Raw genomic sequence first — 23522 nt, 5'->3', positions numbered from 1 at the left:
TTTTAAGACAAAATTCTGTTACCGAAATTTTGAATCAATTTATACACACACAGATTTGTGGCAAAACAATCAACGGCCTAATTTTGAATACTCCTGCGAATGCAGACTGCATTGCAATCGCACGTTCCCCGCGCGCAAATATTATAGTTGTCCATCTCTTTTGCAAGCACGGAAATGAGGCTAGCCTCAATTTTGTCTTTTTTCAACTCATACCGCTTATAAGTGTATTGCAGGTTGCTTGCCTATTAACGACATGATTTCTATATATGCTGTAGAGGCAAGCTTCGAGTCGGCCTCATTCGCGTCACAAAATACATGTTGTGCCGAGTGTTTAAGCGCGCTGTTTAATTAAGGGAGCAACGAGTACCTACCGAGATAAAAATAAGAATATAATTTTCTATATTTATTTTTAAAATTTTAGAAAAAAGACACAAATTATTGGCCGAAATGTGTCCGTATAAAATAATAAAAATCCTAATAAGGCGTAAAATTCATTGGTGAGGCACTGCCTCACCTGCCTCATAGGACAAGCCGCCCCTGACTGTTACTATATTTCTGTCTTTGGCAACTATCACAATGTTTAACAAAATTACTAATATCCTCTGTCATGCCTTTCCAAAAGTAATATTTTTTAATATTATTTGTCATGCGCTTTACACCCGCATGTCCGCTAGTTGGAAGTAAATGAAAGTCATTTAAAATAACTTTTTTCATATCATCGTCTGTAATTCTTTTAGGATTATTTACAACACATATTCTTGGAAAATCTTTACTATTATTTAATCCTACGGTTTTCTTATATTCATTAATCATACTAGCTAGCTTTTTGACTTGATGCATATTACTTTCATTTTTAATAACGATTAATTCTTACACATTTATTTCCTTGCATAGAATTTCTAAATCTTTCAACAATTCGTCTCGCGCTATCATTGATAAAGAATTTAGATTCATATACAAAGCTGACAAGAAAGGGTTGTACAGAAAATTTTTATTTTTGGACATTGTATGTTCCAATTTAAGCTTTTTGTTTATTTCTGATTCGTTAGCTATTACAAGTTCTACACTGTCTGCTGGCTTTTTAAGAATCTCTACAACACTCGGATGGCCAGTCCTTATATTATCTAAATTCTCTTCCGCCTTATTTGATTGTAGTTCATTTTGTATCGTTTTCTGTTTTGCTCTAGTCATAACATTAAGTATTTTTTCATTCATGCTTTTTAACTCATCTGATGTAATATTGTTAATAAAAACACGTGACAACGCATCTGCAGCTACATTATCACATCCTTTTACATACTCTACTGTAAAATCATATTCCTCTAAACACAACCTTAATTTTGTGAGTCTACTTGATGGATTTGTCATATTGAATAAATAAATTAATGGTCGGTGATCTGTTAAAATTTTGAAATGTTTACCATATAAGTAAGGTCGGAAATGTTTTACTGCCCATACAATGGCGAGTAATTATTTTTCAATAGTAGAATATCGTACTTCAGCTTTATTTAAACTTCTGCTTGCATAAGCAACTGGTTTTCTATTTTTATTCGATAACACTGCTCCTACTGCAAACCCACTTGCATACGTTTGAACAATAAATTCATTATTTTCAGAAAAATTTGGATATTGAAGCACGGGTGGTTGTATTAACGATTCTTTCAAAGTTCGAAATGATTCTTCACATTCTTTTGTCCAGTTAAAGTTAACATTTTTCCTACTTAAAATATTTAACGGTATGGCAATTTCAGCAAAATTTGGTATATATTTCCTATAGTAATTTGCAAAAGCTACGAATCTTTTGACTTCATCGGAATTTTTCGGAACGGGATACTTTTTTAGCACTTGAATTTTGTTTGGATCGGGTAAAATACCTTCAGAAGTTATGATGTGTCCCAAATATAATATTTCTTTCTTTAAAAATTCGGATTTGTTAGGATTGAGCTTTAAATTTACTTTTCGGAGCCTCTCAAAAACTTTAATTAAATTAGAATTGTGATCGTTTAAATTTCTTCCAAAAACTATTAAATCGTCTAAATATACGAAACAACTTTCATAGTTTAGGCCTGACATTGCAACTGTCATTATACGTGAAAACGAACTAGGACTTGTTTTTAAACCCATTGGAAGCCTCTTCATCTGAAACTGTCCTTGACTCGTTGTAAATGCTGTGAAGGGTCTACTATCTTTATCTAGTTTTACTTGATAATATCCTTGACTAAGATCTAAATGAGAAAAATATACTGCACCTGAAAGTGAGTCAAAAATATCTGTTATGTTGGGAAGTGGAAATTTATCATCCTGAATTTTCTGATTTAAAAGACGATAGTCGACCACTAATCTCCATTTCTTTTGATTATTTACGCCTACCTTTTTAGGTACTAGGAGAATAGGTGATGACCATTCGCTTTTCGTAGGTTCAATAATATTATTATCACACATTTGACGTATCTGCGTGTCAACTTCGGTTTTTTGCGCATGTGGTATTCTATAAGGTTTAACGTAAACTGGTTTTGTATTTTCTTTCAAAGTTATTGATTGTTCATAAATATTTGTTGTTGACAATTTATCATTTGGTAAATGGAAAATATCTGCATATTTAGCACAAATTTTCATGATAGAATCTCGCTCTTCTTTGTTTAATTTATCAGCATTGATAGTATCTAGAACTTCTTTAACCCTATCGACTGAATTTTGTGTTAAATCAAATTTGCAATACTTATAATCACTTAATTTGTGAGTTTCAGGAATCCATGTTTTTAATCGAATTTCCTCTTCGCTAGTATTTAAAATTTTTACCGGTATTTCTGAGTTTCGAGGTCTCGCAACAACTCCTGCTAAAAACACATTTCCACCTAATTGTTTCGGTAATACTACACAATCTTCATTAGTTGTTTGTTACGAGCCAAACTCACAGCTCGTTGCCGGCCTGCTAGTGGAGAAGGGGTGAGTTCCTGCGGGTGCAAAGGGTCAGGTCGCTAGAGGTTCGCAAAGAAGAGAGAGCACACTGTTTTGTGTAGCGACGTCGCCAGGGCGCCACCAGTTTTTATTAAGACACAATTACAACAACAAAAAACCGGAAAAATATTTAACTATTGTAATTGCAAGCGGTTACTTAAAATATTTGATTACAATAAAACCTAAGGTCACTAATTAAAAAAAGTAAGAGTGAGAAATAACTAAATAATTAAGCAAAAGAAAATGAGTAAGATATTAATGATAATGATTTAATGCGACTAACGGTTTACGATAAATACGAGCAATACGAACGATAGTTTAATTACGAAAGGCGACGAACTAATTAACGATAAATACGAGCGATACGAACGATGTTTACGAAACGAACAAATTAGTTGGAGTCGTAACGAATAACGATTTGATTAATTATTTCGAGGGCTATGGGATAAACGAAGTAGGCCACACGCTCGGTAGTCCTAACGAACGTACGAGGTATCACCGTAGAGCGGAGCGTCACAGTCTTACCGGTTGTTATTACTAGGTTATGTGCGAGTGCTAGTTACGCCAAACTTCGAAACGTTTTGCGATACAATAAAGAAAAGGTAAGGCGACTAATACTTAAACTTAATGAGATGGAATGGAAGTACCATGGGCACCTGCCTCCTTCGATATCCACGACGAGATGTCGAAACACAGCGGCGTCGCAGCGAATTTCCAGTCGATGTCGAGTCGAGGTTTTTGGTGACGGCCTGTCCAACCGATGGTAACTCTCCAGCTGTTCTGGGAGGGCTCACAACTGCCCACGACAGTTGGAATTCATAGAATTCGTTCTCCCACTCAAAACTGGCTCCAATTCTCGATCACGGGAATAACAAGATCAGCGACAAAAACAAAAAAGCTGCGGATCGACTGCAGCTTCTCCGATTTTAGCGGGATGGTCTAGTGCTCTTAATAAAAAAAAATCCGACGAAGTCGTAGTGCTCGAACGCACTATTTCTTTTTACAGCTCACAAATGCGCTCCAAGCGATAGCACCTTTTAGGGGACCCAACAGATCCGACGAATGCGATTCCAAACGTAACGCCAAAGAAAAGGTTGCTAAAACGAACTGCAAAAGAGGAAAGCACTAACCCCCAACACCATTCAACACGGAGTACCAAAGCAAAATGGATTCCCTTCCACCTGCGATGACGTGGCAAGGTAACGAAGCGAGAGTTCACGGAAGTTTGGCCCTCTAGTGGCAAACTTACGAAACGTCGAATTCCGACGAAAATCCCTAATCGATGTAACTAATGAGTGGATGCGATGGTTATTAACAAAAGAAAAAAACAAACAAAGCTATCAAGATTCCAGAAATGACGAAGACTCTAGGGGACGCTCCACGGCGTTTGTTCCCACCTAGGTAAGCAAATGAAATTCGCGAACAAAAATAACAAACAGAACGAAAATCGAATTTCAGAGTGAAGCTCTGGGATGGCGCGATCCATCCAGTTCCTTATAGCAAGAACCAAGCTGAAACGATCCAGAAGACCGATCTACAAACAGCGAGGCTGAAACACTCATCTGAGCCCCTCCAAGCTCAGAATCATCGCGACAGTCTTGCGACTGGGGGAGTCAAAAGCTCGGGACGAACCCTCCACCAAAGTTGTCCTTCATTGCCACCGTGCCCAACCCAACCACCCATGCACGAAATGACGAAACGAAAAAAAAAACGAGTAAACAAAATGTAATCCGATCCGAGAATGCCAATAAAAACCGAAATAGCTACTGCGAATTTTCAATTCGTAACATGTTATTGGTAAATACTGAATTGTTTCGCAACGTGGTGGAATTACTAAAATATTGTGGTTCTGGTCTGATTCCAAAGGTACTGTTACTGTACTGTCGCAATTTGACAATGTCATTGTATTTTCCGCGTAATTAATATTTCCTTTGTGTTTTTTAATAAAATTTCTACCAAGAATTCCATCATTTACACAATTCAAATTTTTAAAAACGTAAAATTTTTGTTGAAAAATGTTTCCCTTTATATCGACAGTTAAATATGCAAATCCTTCTGAAAAAATGTTACCTCCTATTCCTCTAATTTTTATTCTATCTTGTTGAATTATAGTGCCATGAGGTAAACAATGTAACTTTATCGCTGACAAACTAGCTCCAGTATCCACTAAGAACCTTAATTTGTTTTCTTTGATATTAACTTTTATGCAATCTACTCCTGAATATGCATTGATTTGATTAATTTGCTTGGGCACGAAAAAACTGTTCCCGCATATTTTCTCCTACAGTATGATTCACCTGATTCCGGAAATTTGAGTGTCGACTGTTTGTGGTGCGATTGTTTAAATTTTGATTATTTGTATTTCGCCTATTTGGAATCTGATTGTATGTATTTCGACCTCTATATTGATTGTTTCTGAAATGATTACCGCGATTGTTGTTAAAATATCGAGCATTGTTATAATATCCAAAATTTTGTGTTCGGTTTGGATTATTGAAGTTAAAGTTACTGTTTGGAATATTATTATGGAACCCCCTGAAATTCCTTTCAAATTGACCACGACTCCTATCCTGATAAAATTTTGATCCTCTGCCACGAGTAGACATGGATAAGACCTGTGAATCATTTTCATGCCTTCGAGTAGCATTTTCATCAATGGCAGATCTAATACAGTCTTTTAAACTGGTAAAATTTCGAGCTGTTATTATCGTACTAAGTTTAGAATCTCGTAACCCATCTGAAAATTGTTTGATGGCAATTCTTTCGTTCACGGGCTTTAGTACCTTAAAATTATCATCATCTCCATTAGCTTGGGATATTGTTAAATTTACAAAGAGATCTTCAATTTCCTTACCGAAATCGTCTATTGATTTACTACCTTGAATTGTGCGCATTAATTTTGTTTGTAGGGCCGTATCAGATTTCCTAGTTAGAAGATGTATTTTCATGTCTGTAACTAGCGCTTGTACTGAGTTATAAGTACGATTCAGCCTAATTTTTGCGCTTGGAGACAAACGAGTTTTTAAAACAAAATTGATTAAATTTGTTTTATTATTTGTATCCAACATGGTATCGTATAATTCAATGGCATCTAAAAGTTGCAAAGTGACATCTTCTTTACTATTCATTATTGGCAACAGATTGCAAGCTACTTTGAGATCGAAAGCCATTTTGAGAAAATCGGTGCTTTTTTCTTTCATAAAACTTAAAATTTCGTGGTATACCTTATTAACGGCAGCTACGGATTTTTTTAAACTGTTCAACTTTTTCCTCAGTATACAAATTCAAATCTTTATCAAAGTGCGTTATAACTGTTTGTAATTGTAAATATACTATTTTGGCTTCCTCTACTTTTCTAACCAAACATTCACCCTTATTGCGCCGGTCACTCCCTATTTTAATTAAATATGTCCTAATACTTTTCAATTCGTCATAGATTTCCTGTACTGCTACCATCTAAAATTACATTAGAAATCAAACTTGAAACAAATAGCTGACTCTAAACATTGATCATCCGGGAAATGACTATTTATTTCTACTACAAATATAAAATTCAGCAAAATACAATATACCCACTTCGCTTACGGTGGCTTTTCCTGTATCGTGTATCGATGTCCTATCAAAGTTCATAACTGAAACTTGCTGCGTTTTGATTACGACATATCCGCTTGTGTCAATATACCTTAATTCCGTGTTCTTCACCTGCACAAAGTTTACAAATACACAAAATTTTATTAAAAGGCCATATTTCACTGCACTGACGAAAACAACGCACAGACACTTAACTAACATCCAGCGAAGGTCGTCTGCAAAGATGATGAATTTATTCCTCGGTTATCTCTACCTGTCTGGATCTTCGTAGGTCGTTCCGCCGAATTTCCTGTTGTACTGTCCGTCGCAGGTACTGTTTCATCTTCTTGACGCAAAACAACACAATAACGCAAATAATCACCCCTGCGAGTCCCAGTATTGTCCATTCCATGCTTGAAAAAGAAGTTGCGGCATTTCCAGCGCCTGTTTGGGCTATTATTACCTCCTCCTTTGACTGTGATTTTACCCATTTTTTATCCAGTGACCACGTTATTTTTTCCAATAGGTAGCTGGCAGGATCGGTATGTGGTGCTCTGGCAGGGTCGCCATGTAGTGCTCTGGCAGGGTCGCCATGTAGTGCTTTGGCAGGGTCGCCATGTAGTGCTCTGGCAGGGTCGCCATGTAGTGCTTGCCGGGGGTAGGCAGCTTAGCCAGGTTACGCACTATTGAAACTCACCACTTAACTACTACATATCTTTATTATTCTTCTCTCTTACACCGCTTGGTTGCCTAGACACTTACTGCTTACTTACTAACTTCTTACTCTCTTCTTAATACATTTCTTATTAGTCTTATTACATACATTATTGCTTACATCTACATTAATCCCTACTCTAATCATTCACTCTCTCTTTCACACATTACTTATTAATTACTCCACTACAATTTATTTGACACTGTAAATCTGCAATAACTACTTTTGAATTGTAAATTAATAAAATATAAAAGCACTCACCCTGCACCAAACAGACCATCCAATCGAAATTTAGAAGATCGGTTTATGACGGGATGGAAGGTCTAATAAGCCTATAAGAAAGACACTTGAAATTGAAATATTACGGAAACAAAGTACAAAAATTACTTACTTAAACTGCATGACATTTGTGCCATAGACTTTCACAATGTACGCAGGTTTTGTAAATTGTAGTCAAAATAATGTTTACTGAACCGAAAAATGTATATTAAAAATAAAAAAATATATGTTTTTAATGTATCCTTGTATTACACAAAATGCAGTTAGCACTAATAAAAGGAACTCTAATCACTTTTGTTATAACTTAAATTATTTATTGTTTAATTTCAGCAGCTACCTTAGACATTTTTTTTCTTATAAATTGTTGCTTCGTATACTACAAATATCTTTTTAAATAATAAAATACCTAGCGGAAAAGCAATGGTGAAAAGGGGTGATATAGAAAATCGTTGGTGTTTGAGCGTAGATTGTTTTGCACAATATAACCTTTGCAGTTATCCTAGAAACGAATTTCTTTTTTTTTTCTACATTGATTTAATAAAATCGGGTGATTGAGGAAATTTTCAAGGCTTGGGTTGTCTTGAGCCCTACTAAGAGCTTCTAGCGTTTATAATAACAATAATAATAATCAATTGGTCCTATAGTAAATTTTGCTAAAGTCTGTGTTGTTCATTTTGAAAGCAACAGAATTATACCAAAAAATTATTCTTTATTCGTTTGGCAATTCTCCATAAACTTAAATTTAGAAAATGTTTAAAATATCTGATAATATTTAATCATATTTTCAGATTCTTGGATAACACAGTAATATCATCAATTTCATTTTTTCCCGAATACACCTCATTCACGTTATGGACGGAATACTTATTCCCTCAAGTAGATTTGCCCTTCTGTAAAAATTCGACAATTTTTTCGTGGCCGTTTCGATAAGCTGCGTGAAGCGGTGTCCGACCATTCTTCGCGCTACCATTGATCTCAGTTCCGGATTTCACTAGGTATTTGACAGTTTCTTCGTGGCCATTTTGGGAAGCTACGTAAAGTGGTGTGAAACCTTCGTTATCCGCGCGATTTATTTCAACACCTGACTCTACCAAGTACTCGACAGTTTTCTGGTGGCCGCTTAACGAAGCCATACGAAGTGGTGTAACACCACCGACATTAGCGCAATTGATATCAGCTCCCGATAGGTGCAAGTATTCGGCAATACTTTTATGGCCGTTACGACAAGCTGCGTAAAGCGGCGTCTGACCATTTTTCGTGCAACGATTGATATCAGATCCGGATTTCACTAGGTATTTGACAGTTTCTTCGTGGCCATTGTGGGAAGCTAAGTAAAGTGGTGTAAAACCCTCGTTATCCGCGCGATTTATTTCAACACCTGACTCTACCAAGTATTCTACTGTTTTCTGCTGGCCGCTTAACGAAGCCGTACAAAGTGGTGTATAACCATCGACATCAGAGCAATTGATATCCGCCCCCGACAGGTGCAAGTATTCGACAATAATTTTATTGCCGCTATAACAAGCTGCGTGAAGCGGTGTCCGACCATTTTTCGCGCTACGATTGATCTCGGCTCCGGATTTCACTAGGTATATGACAGTTTCTTCATGACCATAGCCAGAAGCTACGTAAAGCGGTGTAAAACCCTCGTTATCCGCGCGATTTATTTCAACATCTGACTGCACTAAGTATTCGACAATTTTCTGATGGCCGTTAAACGAAGCCATACGAAGTGGTGTATCCCCACCGACATTAGCGCAATTGAGGTGCAAGTATTCGGCGATATTTTTATGGCCGTTACGACAAGCTGCGTAAAGCGGCGTCCGACCATTTTTCGTGCAACGATTGATCTCAGCTCCGGATTTCACTAGGTATTTGACAGTTTCTTCGTGGCCATTTTGGGAAGCTAAGTAAAGTGGTGTAAAACCCTCGTTATCCGCGCGATTTATTTCAACACCTGACTCTACCAAGTATTCTACAGTTTTCTGGTGGCCGCTGAACGAAGCCGTATGAAGTGGTGTATAACCGTGGACATCGGCGCAATTGATATCCGCTCCCGATAGGTGCAAGTACTCGGCAATATTTTTATGGCCGTTACGACAAGCTGCGTAAAGCGGCGTCCGACCATTTTTCGCGCTACGATTGACCTCAGCTCCGGATTTCACTAGGTATTTGACAGTTTCTTCGTGGCCATTTTCGGAAGCTAAGTAAAGTGGTGTAAAACCCTCGTTATCCGCGCGATTTATTTCAACACCTGACTCTACCAAGTATTCTACAGTTTTCTGGTGGCCGCTGAACGAAGCCGTATGAAGTGGTGTATAACCGTGGACATCGGCGCAATTGATATCCGCTCCCGATAGGTGCAAGTATTCGGCAATATTTTTATGGCCGTTACGACAAGCTGCGTAAAGCGGCGTCCGACCATTTTTCGCGCTACGATTGACCTCAGCTCCGGATTTCACTAGGTATTTGACAGTTTCTTCGTGGCCATTTTGGGAAGCTAAGTAAAGTGGTGTAAAACCCTCGTTATCCGCGCGATTTATTTCAACATCTGACTCCACTAAGTATTCGACAATTTTCTGATGGCCGTTAAACGAAGCCATACGAAGTGGTGTATCCCCACCGACATTAGCGCAATTGAGGTGCAAGTATTCGGCGATATTTTTATGGCCGTTACGACAAGCTGCGTAAAGCGGCGTCCGACCATTTTTCGTGCAACGATTGATCTCAGCTCCGGATTTCACTAGGTATTTGACAGTTTCTTCGTGGCCATTTTCGGAAGCTAAGTAAAGTGGTGTAAAACCCTCGTTATCCGCGCGATTTATTTCAACACCTGACTCTACCAAGTATTCTACAGTTTTCTGGTGGCCGCTGAACGAAGCCGTATGAAGTGGTGTATAACCGTGGACATCGGCGCAATTGATATCCGCTCCCGATAGGTGCAAGTATTCGGCAATATTTTTATGGCCGTTACGACAAGCTGCGTAAAGCGGCGTCCGACCATTTTTCGCGCTACGATTGACCTCAGCTCCGGATTTCACTAGGTATTTGACAGTTTCTTCGTGGCCATTTTGGGAAGCTAAGTAAAGTGGTGTAAAACCCTCGTTATCCGCGCGATTTATTTCAACACCTGACTCTACCAAGTATTCTACAGTTTTCTGGTGGCCGCTGAACGAAGCCGTATGAAGTGGTGTATAACCGTGGACATCGGCGCAATTGATATCCGCTCCCGATAGGTGCAAGTATTCGGCAATATTTTTATGGCCGTTACGACAAGCTGCGTAAAGCGGCGTCCGACCATTTTTCGCGCTGCGATTGACCTCAGCTCCGGATTTCACTAGGTATTTGACAGTTTCTTCGTGGCCATTTTGGGAAGCTAAGTAAAGTGGTGTAAAACCCTCGTTATCCGCGCGATTTATTTCAACACCTGACTCTACCAAGTATTCTACTGTTTTCTGGTGGCCGCTTAACGAAGCCGTACAAAGTGGTGTATGACCATCGACATCAGAGCAATTGATATCCGCCCCCGACAGGTGCAAGTATTCGACAATAATTTTATTGCCGCTATAACAAGCTGCGTGAAGCGGTGTCCGACCATTTTTCGCGCTACGATTGATCTCGGCTCCGGATTTCACTAGGTATATGACAGTTTCTTCATGACCATAGCCAGAAGCTACGTAAAGCGGTGTAAAACCCTCGTTATCCGCGCGATTTATTTCAACACCTGACTCTACCAAGTATTCTACTGTTTTCTGGTGGCCGCTTAACGAAGCCGTACAAAGTGGTGTATAACCATCGACATCAGAGCAATTGATATCCGCCCCCGACAGGTGCAAGTATTCGACAATAATTTTATTGCCGCTATAACAAGCTGCGTGAAGCGGTGTCCGACCATTTTTCGCGCTACGATTGATCTCGGCTCCGGATTTCACTAGGTATATGACAGTGTCTTCATGACCATAGCCAGAAGCTACGTAAAGCGGTGTAAAATCCTCGTTATCCGCGCGATTTATTTCAACATCTGACTCCACTAAGTATTCGACAATTTTCTGATGGCCGTTAAACGAAGCCATACGAAGTGGTGTATCCCCACCGACATTAGCGCAATTGAGATCAGCTCCCGATAGGTGCAAGTATTCGGCGATATTTTTATGGCCGTTACGACAAGCTGCGTAAAGCGGGGTCCGACCATTTTTCGTGCAACGATTGATCTCAGCTCCGGATTTCACTAGGTATTTGACAGTTTCTTCGTGGCCATTTTCGGAAGCTAAGTAAAGTGGTGTAAAACCCTCGTTATCCGCGCGATTTATTTCAACACCTGACTCTACCAAGTATTCTACAGTTTTCTGGTGGCCGCTGAACGAAGCCGTATGAAGTGGTGTATAACCGTGGACATCGGCGCAATTGATATCCGCTCCCGATAGGTGCAAGTATTCGGCAATATTTTTATGGCCGTTACGACAAGCTGCGTAAAGCGGCGTCCGACCATTTTTCGCGCTACGATTGACCTCAGCTCCGGATTTCACTAGGTATTTGACAGTTTCTTCGTGGCCATTTTGGGAAGCTAAGTAAAGTGGTGTAAAACCCTCGTTATCCGCGCGATTTATTTCAACACCTGACTCTACCAAGTATTCTACAGTTTTCTGGTGGCCGCTGAACGAAGCCGTATGAAGTGGTGTATAACCGTGGACATCGGCGCAATTGATATCCGCTCCCGATAGGTGCAAGTATTCGGCAATATTTTTATGGCCGTTACGACAAGCTGCGTAAAGCGGCGTCCGACCATTTTTCGCGCTACGATTGACCTCAGCTCCGGATTTCACTAGGTATTTGACAGTTTCTTCGTGGCCATTTTGGGAAGCTAAGTAAAGTGGTGTAAAACCCTCGTTATCCGCGCGATTTATTTCAACACCTGACTCTACCAAGTATTCTACAGTTTTCTGGTGGCCGCTGAACGAAGCCGTATGAAGTGGTGTATAACCGTGGACATCGGCGCAATTGATATCCGCTCCCGATAGGTGCAAGTATTCGGCAATATTTTTATGGCCGTTACGACAAGCTGCGTAAAGCGGCGTCCGACCATTTTTCGCGCTGCGATTGACCTCAGCTCCGGATTTCACTAGGTATTTGACAGTTTCTTCGTGGCCATTTTGGGAAGCTAAGTAAAGTGGTGTAAAACCCTCGTTATCCGCGCGATTTATTTCAACACCTGACTCTACCAAGTATTCTACTGTTTTCTGGTGGCCGCTTAACGAAGCCGTACAAAGTGGTGTATGACCATCGACATCAGAGCAATTGATATCCGCCCCCGACAGGTGCAAGTATTCGACAATAATTTTATTGCCGCTATAACAAGCTGCGTGAAGCGGTGTCCGACCATTTTTCGCGCTACGATTGATCTCGGCTCCGGATTTCACTAGGTATATGACAGTTTCTTCATGACCATAGCCAGAAGCTACGTAAAGCGGTGTAAAACCCTCGTTATCCGCGCGATTTATTTCAACACCTGACTCTACCAAGTATTCTACTGTTTTCTGGTGGCCGCTTAACGAAGCCGTACAAAGTGGTGTATAACCATCGACATCAGAGCAATTGATATCCGCCCCCGACAGGTGCAAGTATTCGACAATAATTTTATTGCCGCTATAACAAGCTGCGTGAAGCGGTGTCCGACCATTTTTCGCGCTACGATTGATCTCGGCTCCGGATTTCACTAGGTATATGACAGTGTCTTCATGACCATAGCCAGAAGCTACGTAAAGCGGTGTAAAATCCTCGTTATCCGCGCGATTTATTTCAACATCTGACTCCACTAAGTATTCGACAATTTTCTGATGGCCGTTAAACGAAGCCATACGAAGTGGTGTATCCCCACCGACATTAGCGCAATTGAGATCAGCTCCCGATAGGTGCAAGTATTCGGCGATATTTTTATGGCCGTTACGACAAGCTGCGTAAAGCGGGGTCCGACCATTTTTCGTGCAACGATTGATCTCAGCTCCGGATTTCACTAGGTATTTGACAGTTTCTTCGTGGCCATTTTCGGAAGCTAAGTAAAGTGGTGTAAAACCCTCGTTATCCGCGCGATTTATTTCAACACCTGACTCTACCAAGTATTCTACAGTTTTCTGGTGGCCGCTGAACGAAGCCGTATGAAGTGGTGTATAACCGTGGACATCGGCGCAATTGATATCCGCTCCCGATAGGTGCAAATATTCGGCAATATTTTTATGGCCGTTACGACAAGCTGCGTAAAGCGGCGTCCGACCATTTTTCGCGCTACGATTGACCTCAGCTCCGGATTTCACTAGGTATTTGACAGTTTCTTCGTGGCCATTTTGGGAAGCTAAGTAAAGTGGTGTAAAACCCTCGTTATCCGCGCGATTTATTTCAACATCTGACTCCACTAAGTATTCGACAATTTTCTGATGGCCGTTAAACGAAGCCATACGAAGTGGTGTATCCCCACCGACATTAGCGCAATTGAGATCAGCTCCCGATAGGTGCAAGTATTCGGCGATATTTTTATGGCCGTTACGACAAGCTGCGTAAAGCGGCGTCCGACCATTTTTCGTGCAACGATTGATCTCAGCTCCGGATTTCACTAGGTATTTGACAGTTTCTTCGTGGCCATTTTCGGAAGCTAAGTAAAGTGGTGTAAAACCCTCGTTATCCGCGCGATTTATTTGAACACCTGACTCTACCAAGTATTCTACAGTTTTCTGGTGGCCGCTGAACGAAGCCGTATGAAGTGGTGTATAACCGTGGACATCGGCGCAATTGATATCCGCTCCCGATAGGTGCAAGTATTCGGCAATATTTTTATGGCCGCTCTCACAAGCTGCGCAAAGCGGCGTTCGACCATCTTTTGCGCAACGATTGATCTCAGCTCCGGATTTCACTAGGCATTTGACAGTTTCTTCATGACCATTTTGAGAAGCTCGGTAAAGTGGTGTAAAACCCTCGTTATCCGCGCGATTTATTTCAACACCTGACTCTACCAAGTACTCGACAGTTTTCTGGTGGCCGCTAAACGAAGCCGTACGAAGTGGTGTATGACCGTCGACATCAGCGCAATTGATATCCGCTCCCGATTGGTGCAAGTATTCGACAATATTTGTATGGCCGCTATAACAAGCTGCGTAAAACGGTGTCCGACCATCTTTCGTGCAACCATTGATCTCAGCTCCGGATTTCACTAGGTATTTGACAGTTTCTTCGTAACCAAGTTCAGAAGCTACGTAAAGCGGTGTAAAACCGTGGTTATCCGCGCGATCTATTTCAGCCCCAGATTTCACTAAGAACTGAACAATTTGTTTGTGCCCCAAGACGCAAGCTAGAAAAAGGAGAGTATATTGATTAGCCATAGTAACAAAATTAATTTCGCCATGAGAAATACAAAATTTCTCATTACCAAACAATTTTACCACGTTGTCGTATCCAAGTAATGCAGAATAATACAAAATGTTTATTTTATCGTTAGAAGAATATGACTGAAAGAGAATTGAGTTTTTTTCAATTTCTTGTAGCAATTGTAGCTCTGCTGCCAAACTTTCACATTTCCTAGCATATAACAACGGTGTTAAACCAAGTAGTGAATCATGTTCTGAATTATTGTTTTTACTTTGTAAATACATTACTGCATCAAGATATTCTTTACTTTCCGGTTTACCATTAAGGCTGGGAGTCAGTTCAACATTGTATCCGTTACTTTCGTGACTTATTTCTACACGAGGATGCCTTTGACCCCATGAGCATATCAGGTGTAACGCACTTCTTCCACCTTTGTCTTTGCATGCTAATATTTTATCATCGTAACTTTTAAGTAAGTCGAAATTTTTGTATAACACAGCTACATGAGCAGGCGACGTCTCTCCTGACAACATGTCAAAGAAAAACCGTACGTTATTATACTTTTGATCAAAAAATACGTCGACAGGTATGTCTCTAGTATTTTTGGATAAGTAAGTACCAGCCAAATATTCCGCAAAGGATCCGTGAAGAAAATGTGGAACGTTATTTTTTAATTCAGTTATGATACCAATGGATTCATAATTGTTATTTGAAAATTTTTGCACCGATTTTTGGTAATTAATATTTAATTGTTCTAATACAAAGTCGGGATATACTAATTTTAAAGCAAATATTTCATAGTGTTTTAACATCTTTTGTTTCTCCTGACGTATCTTATTTGCCTGATGGGGATTTTTAAGATCGTAATCAATTTTATGTTCGTAGAAAATGTTAAACTTTTCATCAATAAAACTATGATACAGATCAGTCAAGAGAAATCTATTGTCCAGAAGCTGCAAGTACTTTTCGTTATTTTGACGAAATAGTTCCGTGAGCATAAAAATCTGAAGCGGAATTCCTAATATGTCAACATGTTCGATAATTACAAATGTAGATTTAATTTTCTGAATAGTTGTCTCAATTTCGCCTGCAGAATTGGAAGCGTTAAGTCGTTGTTTTATGTAATTTTCTTGCTGTTTTCCGCTAAACTGTGTTAAGCTATATGAGAGTACGTTGAATTTTTTTTCTAGAAGTGTTTGAAGATGTTGTCTGCTGGTTATCCACTGAACAAAACCCTTTGTTGATAACTGAGTTATTATATCCAACGCAACATGTAAATATTCGCTTAAAATTTCATCTATTGCATCCCAAACATACAAAACATGGTTTTGTTTTAAACATAATTCGAAAAAACTTTTCTCCAACTTTTTCAAGGAACTGTATTTTTTGTTAATAAATTGCTGAAACAAACTTAGGTAGTTTAATGTCTTACTTGAAGAGAAAGATTTTAGAAACGAATTAACATCTTTTGAAGTTATCACGACTGTCCAGTACTCAGGTGGACATTTATTTTTAAAACTTTTCATCAATTCTGATTTGCCCATTCCGGGGTCACTCGTTATTAAATTAATTTTATTACTGAACTGAGAGAACACTGCGCTCTCCTGCGTCAAATGCTCGTTGGAAGATTTGTAATTTTCTAAGTCACTCATATCACCTTTGCTTTGAATCCATTTCAAATGTCCGTTATTCGCAAATTCGAAATAATGAAAGGTGTGCGTTTTTGAATTATCCGCATATATTTTTTGTAATTTTGTTTCGGTAAGTTTATTATTACATATGTACATTTTCTTACGACTATCTGATTTACCTGATTGATCGGTAAACTTATTTTCATTACCGACTGCACTTTGTGTTACATTTTCATCACCGACAGATTGTTCTGTTTTTGGAAGGTCAACATTAATTATTTTATATTTATAAAATTTGTCTTTTACTTCCTCAAAATTTCCCGCGTAATATAAAATGATAATCGTGTTTTCACGAACTTGGTCTAAATATTTAATATCTATACAATTTTGGGATAAATGACGTTCGATATAAGGTTCAGAGAGTATTTCCTGCTTTCCGTCTATAGACCATGGTCCATTTAACATTCCCATCAAATCGGACGTTGTTACATTGTCCAAAGATTCTTCATTATTTCCGAAAGCTGTCATTAAATTCAGTTCTTCCTTCCCTTGAATAGAGACTGTAAAGTTTCTAAGTAATGTGTCGTAACACTCTCGTTTAGACTTAATATTTGATAAATTTTTGAACAATGGATACATTTCCATCCATTCTTCATTAATTCCGTCACTAAGCACGATAAATTTGTCATTTTCACAAAGCTGGATGGCTTTTTCAAGGTCTTGATTCTCATGTATTATTAGTGGACATTTATTCATTAACCATAACAACTGCGTTAATAGCTTTGGATTTAAATTTTCGACTGCATTGCCATGGATATAGTCAACAGACAGTTGATAATTTATCCTTATTCTGTTTATTTCTTTAATGTCAATTTTTTCTTTTCCAATTTCACCCCATAGTTGTTTTGCATTTTCACATGAATTCTTATCAATCAATGTGATAGTGAACATAGACACAGCATCCCGAAATATTTTCATTTTGTCGTTAACAAGACCACAAGACAAGGGTTCAATGTGGGGCGCCAAAAGCTGCAACCCGATGGCACGTTGCATCCACTTCTTATTCAATGTTTCCTTTGTACCTTCTCGCATATTCCATTCCGATATTATTTTGTAGTATTGATCGAAAGCATTTTCACTGGAAGAGTATGTTGTTCTGAACATTTCAATTGTTGATAGTCTTAGTGCGTCAAAATTTTCTTGATTAGTATAAAGAGAGAATTTCTTAAAAAACGATTGATACTCTTGAATCTCGGAAAAATGCTCTGCCGTCCATGCGTCTTCCACAATTTCAAATTTGTAAATATAATTTACTTTCTTTGAAATTTCGAAATTGAAAGGTAAGTTGTACATTTTAACAGGTCGTACATAAAAGTTTTGTCCTGGAAGTTGAAATTTTGCGTCATGGGAAACATCGGTAAATGGACGATTAGTATAAATTATAAACTCTTGTACCGCATTCTTCAATTTTAGGTAAGATTCAAAATATTTTTTTAAAGAAAAATCTCCTTTTTCAGATTTCAGATGCTCCACGGATAAAATTTTTCGATCGCTGTGTTTTAACTGGATTGCTTTTACCTCTATATTTTCATCAGACTCAATTTTGACGACTACATCGTCAAATGCCCCGAAATTGTTATCGTTTGACGATATTTGAAAGTTGTTTATTTTATCGTCGCTTACCATTTGTAAAACGATGTTGGCTATAGTGATATTTTCGTAATCTTTCCCCTTGTCTGTGGTCCCGGATCGCTTTTTAAATGTCTGGAAATGCAAAAATAGGTCACTGTTGGTTGTTTACCATTTAAAATACAGCTGATGTGTTTTGACATCACCATTTTCAAAAAACAGCACACAATATAAGTTCCATTTCTTGTGTTTCCTTACTATGATAAAATAAAACAATAAATACTGAAAATTATCTTAATTAATACTTCTACAGCAATAAATATGATTGCACTTTGATAAAATATTATTTTTTAACAATTGACACTAATGTTCTGATAATAAAAAGCCAATACGAAGCAAGGAAACTCGTGTGATTCTTGATAAGAATTTTATCTGGTCTATTAGAAAATTATTGGAACTTTTGACTATTACGGGTAACTACAAATTGACTGTTCTTACCTGGGTTCAAGAACGATTTAAAACAATAACGTATTTCCATTAATATATGAATAGTCTTATTTCACAAAAAAAATCTATTCGGTTCCGAAATATAATCGTTAAACTTGTTCAACAGGTTTTAAGGAGGGGGCCAAAATAGTTAATACCAAAAAAAAAATCATGAATTAATGGCTTTAAATTCCGGAAACAGTCTTTAAGTCATTATAGTACCATTGTATCAAAGGTTTCTACGAAATATTTGAAATGTAACGCACAACTGACAGGTAGTTTCGCATTGAAATCTTTGATTGCCAATGGAAATTTTAAAGTATAAAAAAGGAAACAGACAAAAGGAGTAAAACACTTACCTCGCTTTTCTTCATTTTTTTGCACAAGACAAAATCTTCACAATTCACGCAAAAATGTGTAATAAATTAATAATTCTTTGCAATGGAGAAATTTTGACACGTCTTACTGATAATAACCAGTATTATAGTGTAGGTAACCGTATAGGTAAAAAAGTGGAAGGCTCGATTTGTTCGTAATAAGATAAGATAATAATCTAGAAATAAATTGAACTTTTCCAGTATGATAACGATATTGAATTTGCTTGAAATGTTATTCAATGTTTAAACAACCATTGGCAGAACTTTTTAATATTATACTGGGAATTAAGTTTTTTTTTTGTATAAATTTGAAAGTCCCAATTGGTTGGCATCCAGAATTGGTCGTTTCTAAATACTATGCAAGGCAGAGGTCTCCTTTTATTTCACCTTCTTCAACGATTTTTAATTTGCCTTGTAATACAATATATAATAATGGATGAACCTTTTCTAACAATTATGTTGCATAAATAACAAAAAATAACCAAGGTATTAAACATGTATTTACATATTTTTTATTACAATTACGAAATTTCAAGAAGTAACCAAGAATTTTAAGATATCATAAGTACAAATAAACGTCAAATTGTACAGAGAAAGGAAATCAAACACATTTTTAATTTTAGTTACACTACATTAATCTTTTGATGATAAAAAACCAATCGCAAGCAAGAAAATGTTTGTCACTTTTCTCGGAATTATTATTTATTTGCATAAAAAATATAATGTTGCGTAGACTATATCTAATCTCAAGTGTATATGCTTTAGGAGTGTCACATTCTTTGAGATATTTTTATGTGGCAAAAATTAATTACCATTCCAATACTAGAAAAAATTTCATCTTACTCTGTGCTACAAACAAAAAACCAAAATAATTCAGTATATAATATATAATATAAATATAAATAATAATAATGATCGCTTATTAATCCAGGGAAATTTAATGTTTATAGAGGGTAGATTCAATAGATATACTTCCAGAAATACAAAATTAGTTAATATTAAAATGATACATAGTATTTAATTATTTACAAACTTAGTTCAGACTGCACAAAAACAGCAGATGGCAACCGTGCATTACAAATTTTTAGAACAATTTTTAGTCTAATCATTTAGTCATTAGTTAAATATTCTCCTTCGGACGGTTTACCCATGAAACTAATTAATAAATGTTATAATTAAGGGTTTAAACGAAAGACAATTTCACTAAATCTAATAATTATTACGAAGCACTTGTTACTTTACAAAAAATAAAATAATAAGTACTTTCCAACTTGTAATTAGTAAAAACACGAAAGTTCCAATTAAATAACCATGAGCTCATGCACAATATTTTCGAAGTTGGTAACCCGTGTCGTCTAGTCGAGCAAACACTTCGACAATAACCAACAACCAACCCTGAGAACCATGGATAATCGCATAAAATTCAGTTGGAAAGCAACCATAGAACTCAACATTCTGTTTCTAAAAACGTCTGGATTGTGGCCCAGAAATGACGATACTTTCAAACTAGATTTGTACACAGCACGCATCGTAATTCTCGTCACAGTTTTCCTTCTAGTAGGACTACTGTCACAAGTGATCAATCTCTTCTCGACGACTTAATCTGACTGGAACAATCTACATTCTCCTAACAGAAATTATCTTCGCTTTGAAAATTTACTACATTGCCAAAAACATGTCCATAGTCAAAAAACTGATGAGGATGTTAGACGATGACTTGTTTCAACCACGAGACGTCAGTCAGGTTGCTTTGGTTCAACCAAATTTAGACGTCTGGAAGATGATCTACAAAGCGTTTATGACAACGTGTTGCGGGTCTAACTTATTTTGGGCGGTTTTTCCGCTACTGGATAAATCTAGCGAAGGTAATAGATTGCCATTTTTGGCTTGGTATCCATACAACACGAAAATTTCTCCGATGTATGAAATAACGTATGCTCATCAAGTCTTAAGCTACACTTGCACGTGCGTTACTCCTATAAACGTTGACACGTTTATAGCTGCCATAAATGTGTATACTACTAGTCAGTTTGACATTTTGTGTGATATCTTGAGGAATCTTCACTTGAGTAATAATGTGGGGGCCAAATGTGTTAGACACTACTGGATCATTTTAAAGTAAAGTTAATTTAATTAAAAAAGAAAAAAACTGTGTAATAATTAATTGTTTCAGTTTCGCCTATAACTCGAACAAATTTTTTAACTGGATTATTCTTTTGCAATTTTGTGTTAGCGCCACCATTACAGCAATGACACTGTTTCAACTAACCATTGTGAGTTTTATTGGAAATTAGTCTTTTAATTAACTAAATAAATATTTATGTTTTCTATAGGTTGAACCCTCACAACTGAATTTTTTTCTTTCGTGTCTTATGGAATGGCAGCTGTGACACAAATATTCACGTACTGTTGATTTGGCAACGAAGTGCAAATCAAGGTAATCAGTGACGTTTAACATTTATAGAAACCTCAATACTTATATTTACAATTCTTTGTATACTTAGAGTAACAATTTACCCTTCGCAGCTTACGAATGTAAATGGACCGATTTTTCTCCTAGAACTCAGAAGAATATTTTTTTCTTTATTCTGAGGTCGCAGAAACCTGTGAAAGTGTCAGCATCAAATGTGTTCTACTTTTCTCTGGAATCGTTCATGATGGTGAAAATTTCACATACATTATAAACTTTCCTATAGTAATATTTTTTTTTAGATTTTAAAAACGTCGTGGTCTTACTTTGCACTACTTCAACAAGTAAGTTCTTGAAGTACTGAAGATGTCATAGTTGTTATATGTATGTATAGTGTGTATGTGTAAAACAATACATTGTAAATAACAAAAGTTTTAAACACATAATCCAATAAATGCTAGAATTATATCACAAATAAGTTTTTTCCTTTATAACATCGCGAGACATTCATTAGAAAACAGTAAAGAAATTACATCTTGAAACTTAGAAGTTCCCTTAAAATTTAAATATTAAACATAGTTAGAATCTTTTACACAGCCAACTCTAATTCTCAGGATATTAGGCCGCGGAGTTTTAGCTGAGACACCCAATATATTGAACACATTCGCATTTTTTTTTTGTTCAAAACACAAAAAATAGGAATTACATAAATTTGTAATTAAATCAAAATTAAATACATCTAAATACACAATTGTTATTGTTAATAAATGACACTCACTGTTATTGCCACAAATTGAGGTTAAACTAATTAAACTACCCCTTAAGTCTTTCTTATTGTCGAAATAAGTATACACATATTAAGGAAAAAAGGCAAAATGTTGCCCCGCCCACCCGCTGTATCTCAATTGTGATGATTTTTTTTATTTGTCGTGAGCCAAGGGGGCGGAGTTTAACTGCAAAATCGTAATTTCTCTACGAGAAATTAAAAACATGTTTTTGAGTATCGTGTTGTTCAAAGAATACTACGTATATTAAGAAAAAAATAAAGGGAAAGGTTAGGTCCCACCCATACCAGCCTCAATCTCAATTCTCAATGTGATGAATTTTTCATTCGTTGTCAGTTCGAGGGGCGGAGTTTGATTGCAAGATCCATATTTGTCTACAAAAATTTACCATTCGAAACATGTTTTAAGGTTCTTGTTCTGAAAACACGACTACGTATGTCAAGAAAAAAGCAAAATATAAACCCCACCCACCCGCCCTATCTCAATTATGATGATTTTTTTTATCGACGAGAGCCAAACGGACGAAATTTAATTGCAAAATCCATATTTCCTTACAAAATTTACCATTTTAAATGCATCCTAAGTTTCTAAGAATAAAAAAATCATCACAATTGAGATGGAGTGGGTGGGCGGGGTTTGTATTTTGTATTTTTCTTAATATGCACTGTATTTTTTGAACAACACGATACTCAAAAACATGTTTTTAATTTCTTGTAAAGAAATAAGTGTTTGCAGTTAAGCTACCCCCCTGGTTCTCTGCGAATAAAAAAAATCATCACAATCGAGAAAGGGCGGGTGGGCGGGCTTCCATCTTGCCTTTTTGTTTTAATATGTGTAGACTTCTTTTCACAACAAGGAACTTAAAACATGTTTAAAATAGAACATTTGTATAAGGAAATAGCGATTATAGGGCGGAGTCTAACTGCAAAATCCATATTTCCTTGCAAAAATGTACCATTTCAACCATGTTTTAAGTTTCTTCTTATGAAAAGATGGCCATGTACATTAAGAAAAAATAAAGGTAAAATATAGGTATCGCCCATCCGCCCTATCTCAATTCTGATGATTTTTTCTATTCATCGTGAGCCGAGGGGTGGAGCTTAATTGTAAAATCCTTATTTTTCTACGAGAAATTACCATGTGAAATATGTTCTTAAGTTATTGTATTAAACAAAGAAAACTATATGTGTTAATTAAAAAAGGAAAACAAAAAGAGAAGCCCCACCCATCCGTCTCGAACTCAATCGTGATGAATTTTTCATTCGTTGTCAGATCGAGGGGCGGGGCGTAATTGCAAAATCGGTATTTCCCTATACAAATTTACCATTT

General features: G+C 37.1%; 2 protein-coding genes and 1 long non-coding RNA gene across 10 annotated transcripts in view; 2 read left to right on the top strand and 1 right to left on the bottom strand.

Annotated features, from left to right (window-relative positions):
* Positions 1-19107, bottom strand: part of LOC135139273 (uncharacterized) — a 28106-nt gene extending 8999 nt beyond the window's left edge. For 4 of the 8 annotated variants that reach the window (XM_064069451.1, XM_064069452.1, XM_064069445.1 and 1 more), the window contains exons 1-3: positions 18981-19107; positions 7635-18270; positions 7505-7575 (exon numbers count right to left, since the gene is read on the bottom strand). In XM_064069451.1, the coding sequence (XP_063925521.1) occupies positions 8395-18270; positions 18981-18995 (9891 nt within the window). In that variant the 5' untranslated portion in view covers positions 18996-19107 and the 3' untranslated portion in view covers positions 7505-7575; positions 7635-8394. Of the gene's footprint in view, positions 1-7228; positions 7463-7504; positions 7590-7634; positions 18273-18980 lie in introns of those variants that run through there. The other 4 variants (XM_064069446.1, XM_064069450.1, XM_064069447.1 and 1 more) reach the window with 4 other exon arrangements.
* Positions 3985-4724, top strand: LOC135139275 (uncharacterized). The gene is made up of 2 exons (XR_010282144.1): positions 3985-4359; positions 4417-4724. It is a non-coding gene; the product is annotated as an uncharacterized LOC135139275 (long non-coding RNA).
* Positions 19108-20673: 1566 nt separating the features above from the next.
* On the top strand, positions 20674-21388 carry LOC135139651 (uncharacterized). Its single transcript, XM_064069952.1, has 3 exons — positions 20674-21116; positions 21172-21271; positions 21332-21388. The coding sequence occupies exons 1-3, from the start codon at positions 20674-20676 to the stop codon at positions 21386-21388; spliced, it is 600 nt and encodes a 199-aa protein (XP_063926022.1).
* The last annotated feature ends 2134 nt before the right edge of the window (positions 21389-23522 follow it).

Source organism: Zophobas morio, unplaced genomic scaffold (genome assembly GCF_036711695.1).
Source record: "Zophobas morio isolate AGI-343-1 ecotype UQ-CSIRO unplaced genomic scaffold, CSIRO_AGI_Zmor_V1 ptg000031l, whole genome shotgun sequence".
Lineage (NCBI taxonomy): Eukaryota > Metazoa > Arthropoda > Insecta > Coleoptera > Tenebrionidae > Zophobas > Zophobas morio.
The sequence above is the reverse complement of the archived record's forward strand: the minus strand, read 5'-3'. Positions and strand labels throughout refer to the sequence as shown.

Excerpts from the sequence above, each read along its gene's own strand:
- LOC135139651 (XM_064069952.1), top strand. The coding sequence starts at position 20,674 with ATGTCCATAGTCAAAAAACTGATGAGGATGTTAGACGATGACTTGTTT. Across the intron at positions 21,117-21,171 it reads CACTACTGGATCATTTTAAA|TTTCGCCTATAACTCGAACA; the intron begins GTAAAGTTAATT and ends TAATTGTTTCAG. Across the intron at positions 21,272-21,331 it reads CACTGTTTCAACTAACCATT|GTTGAACCCTCACAACTGAA; the intron begins GTGAGTTTTATT and ends TGTTTTCTATAG.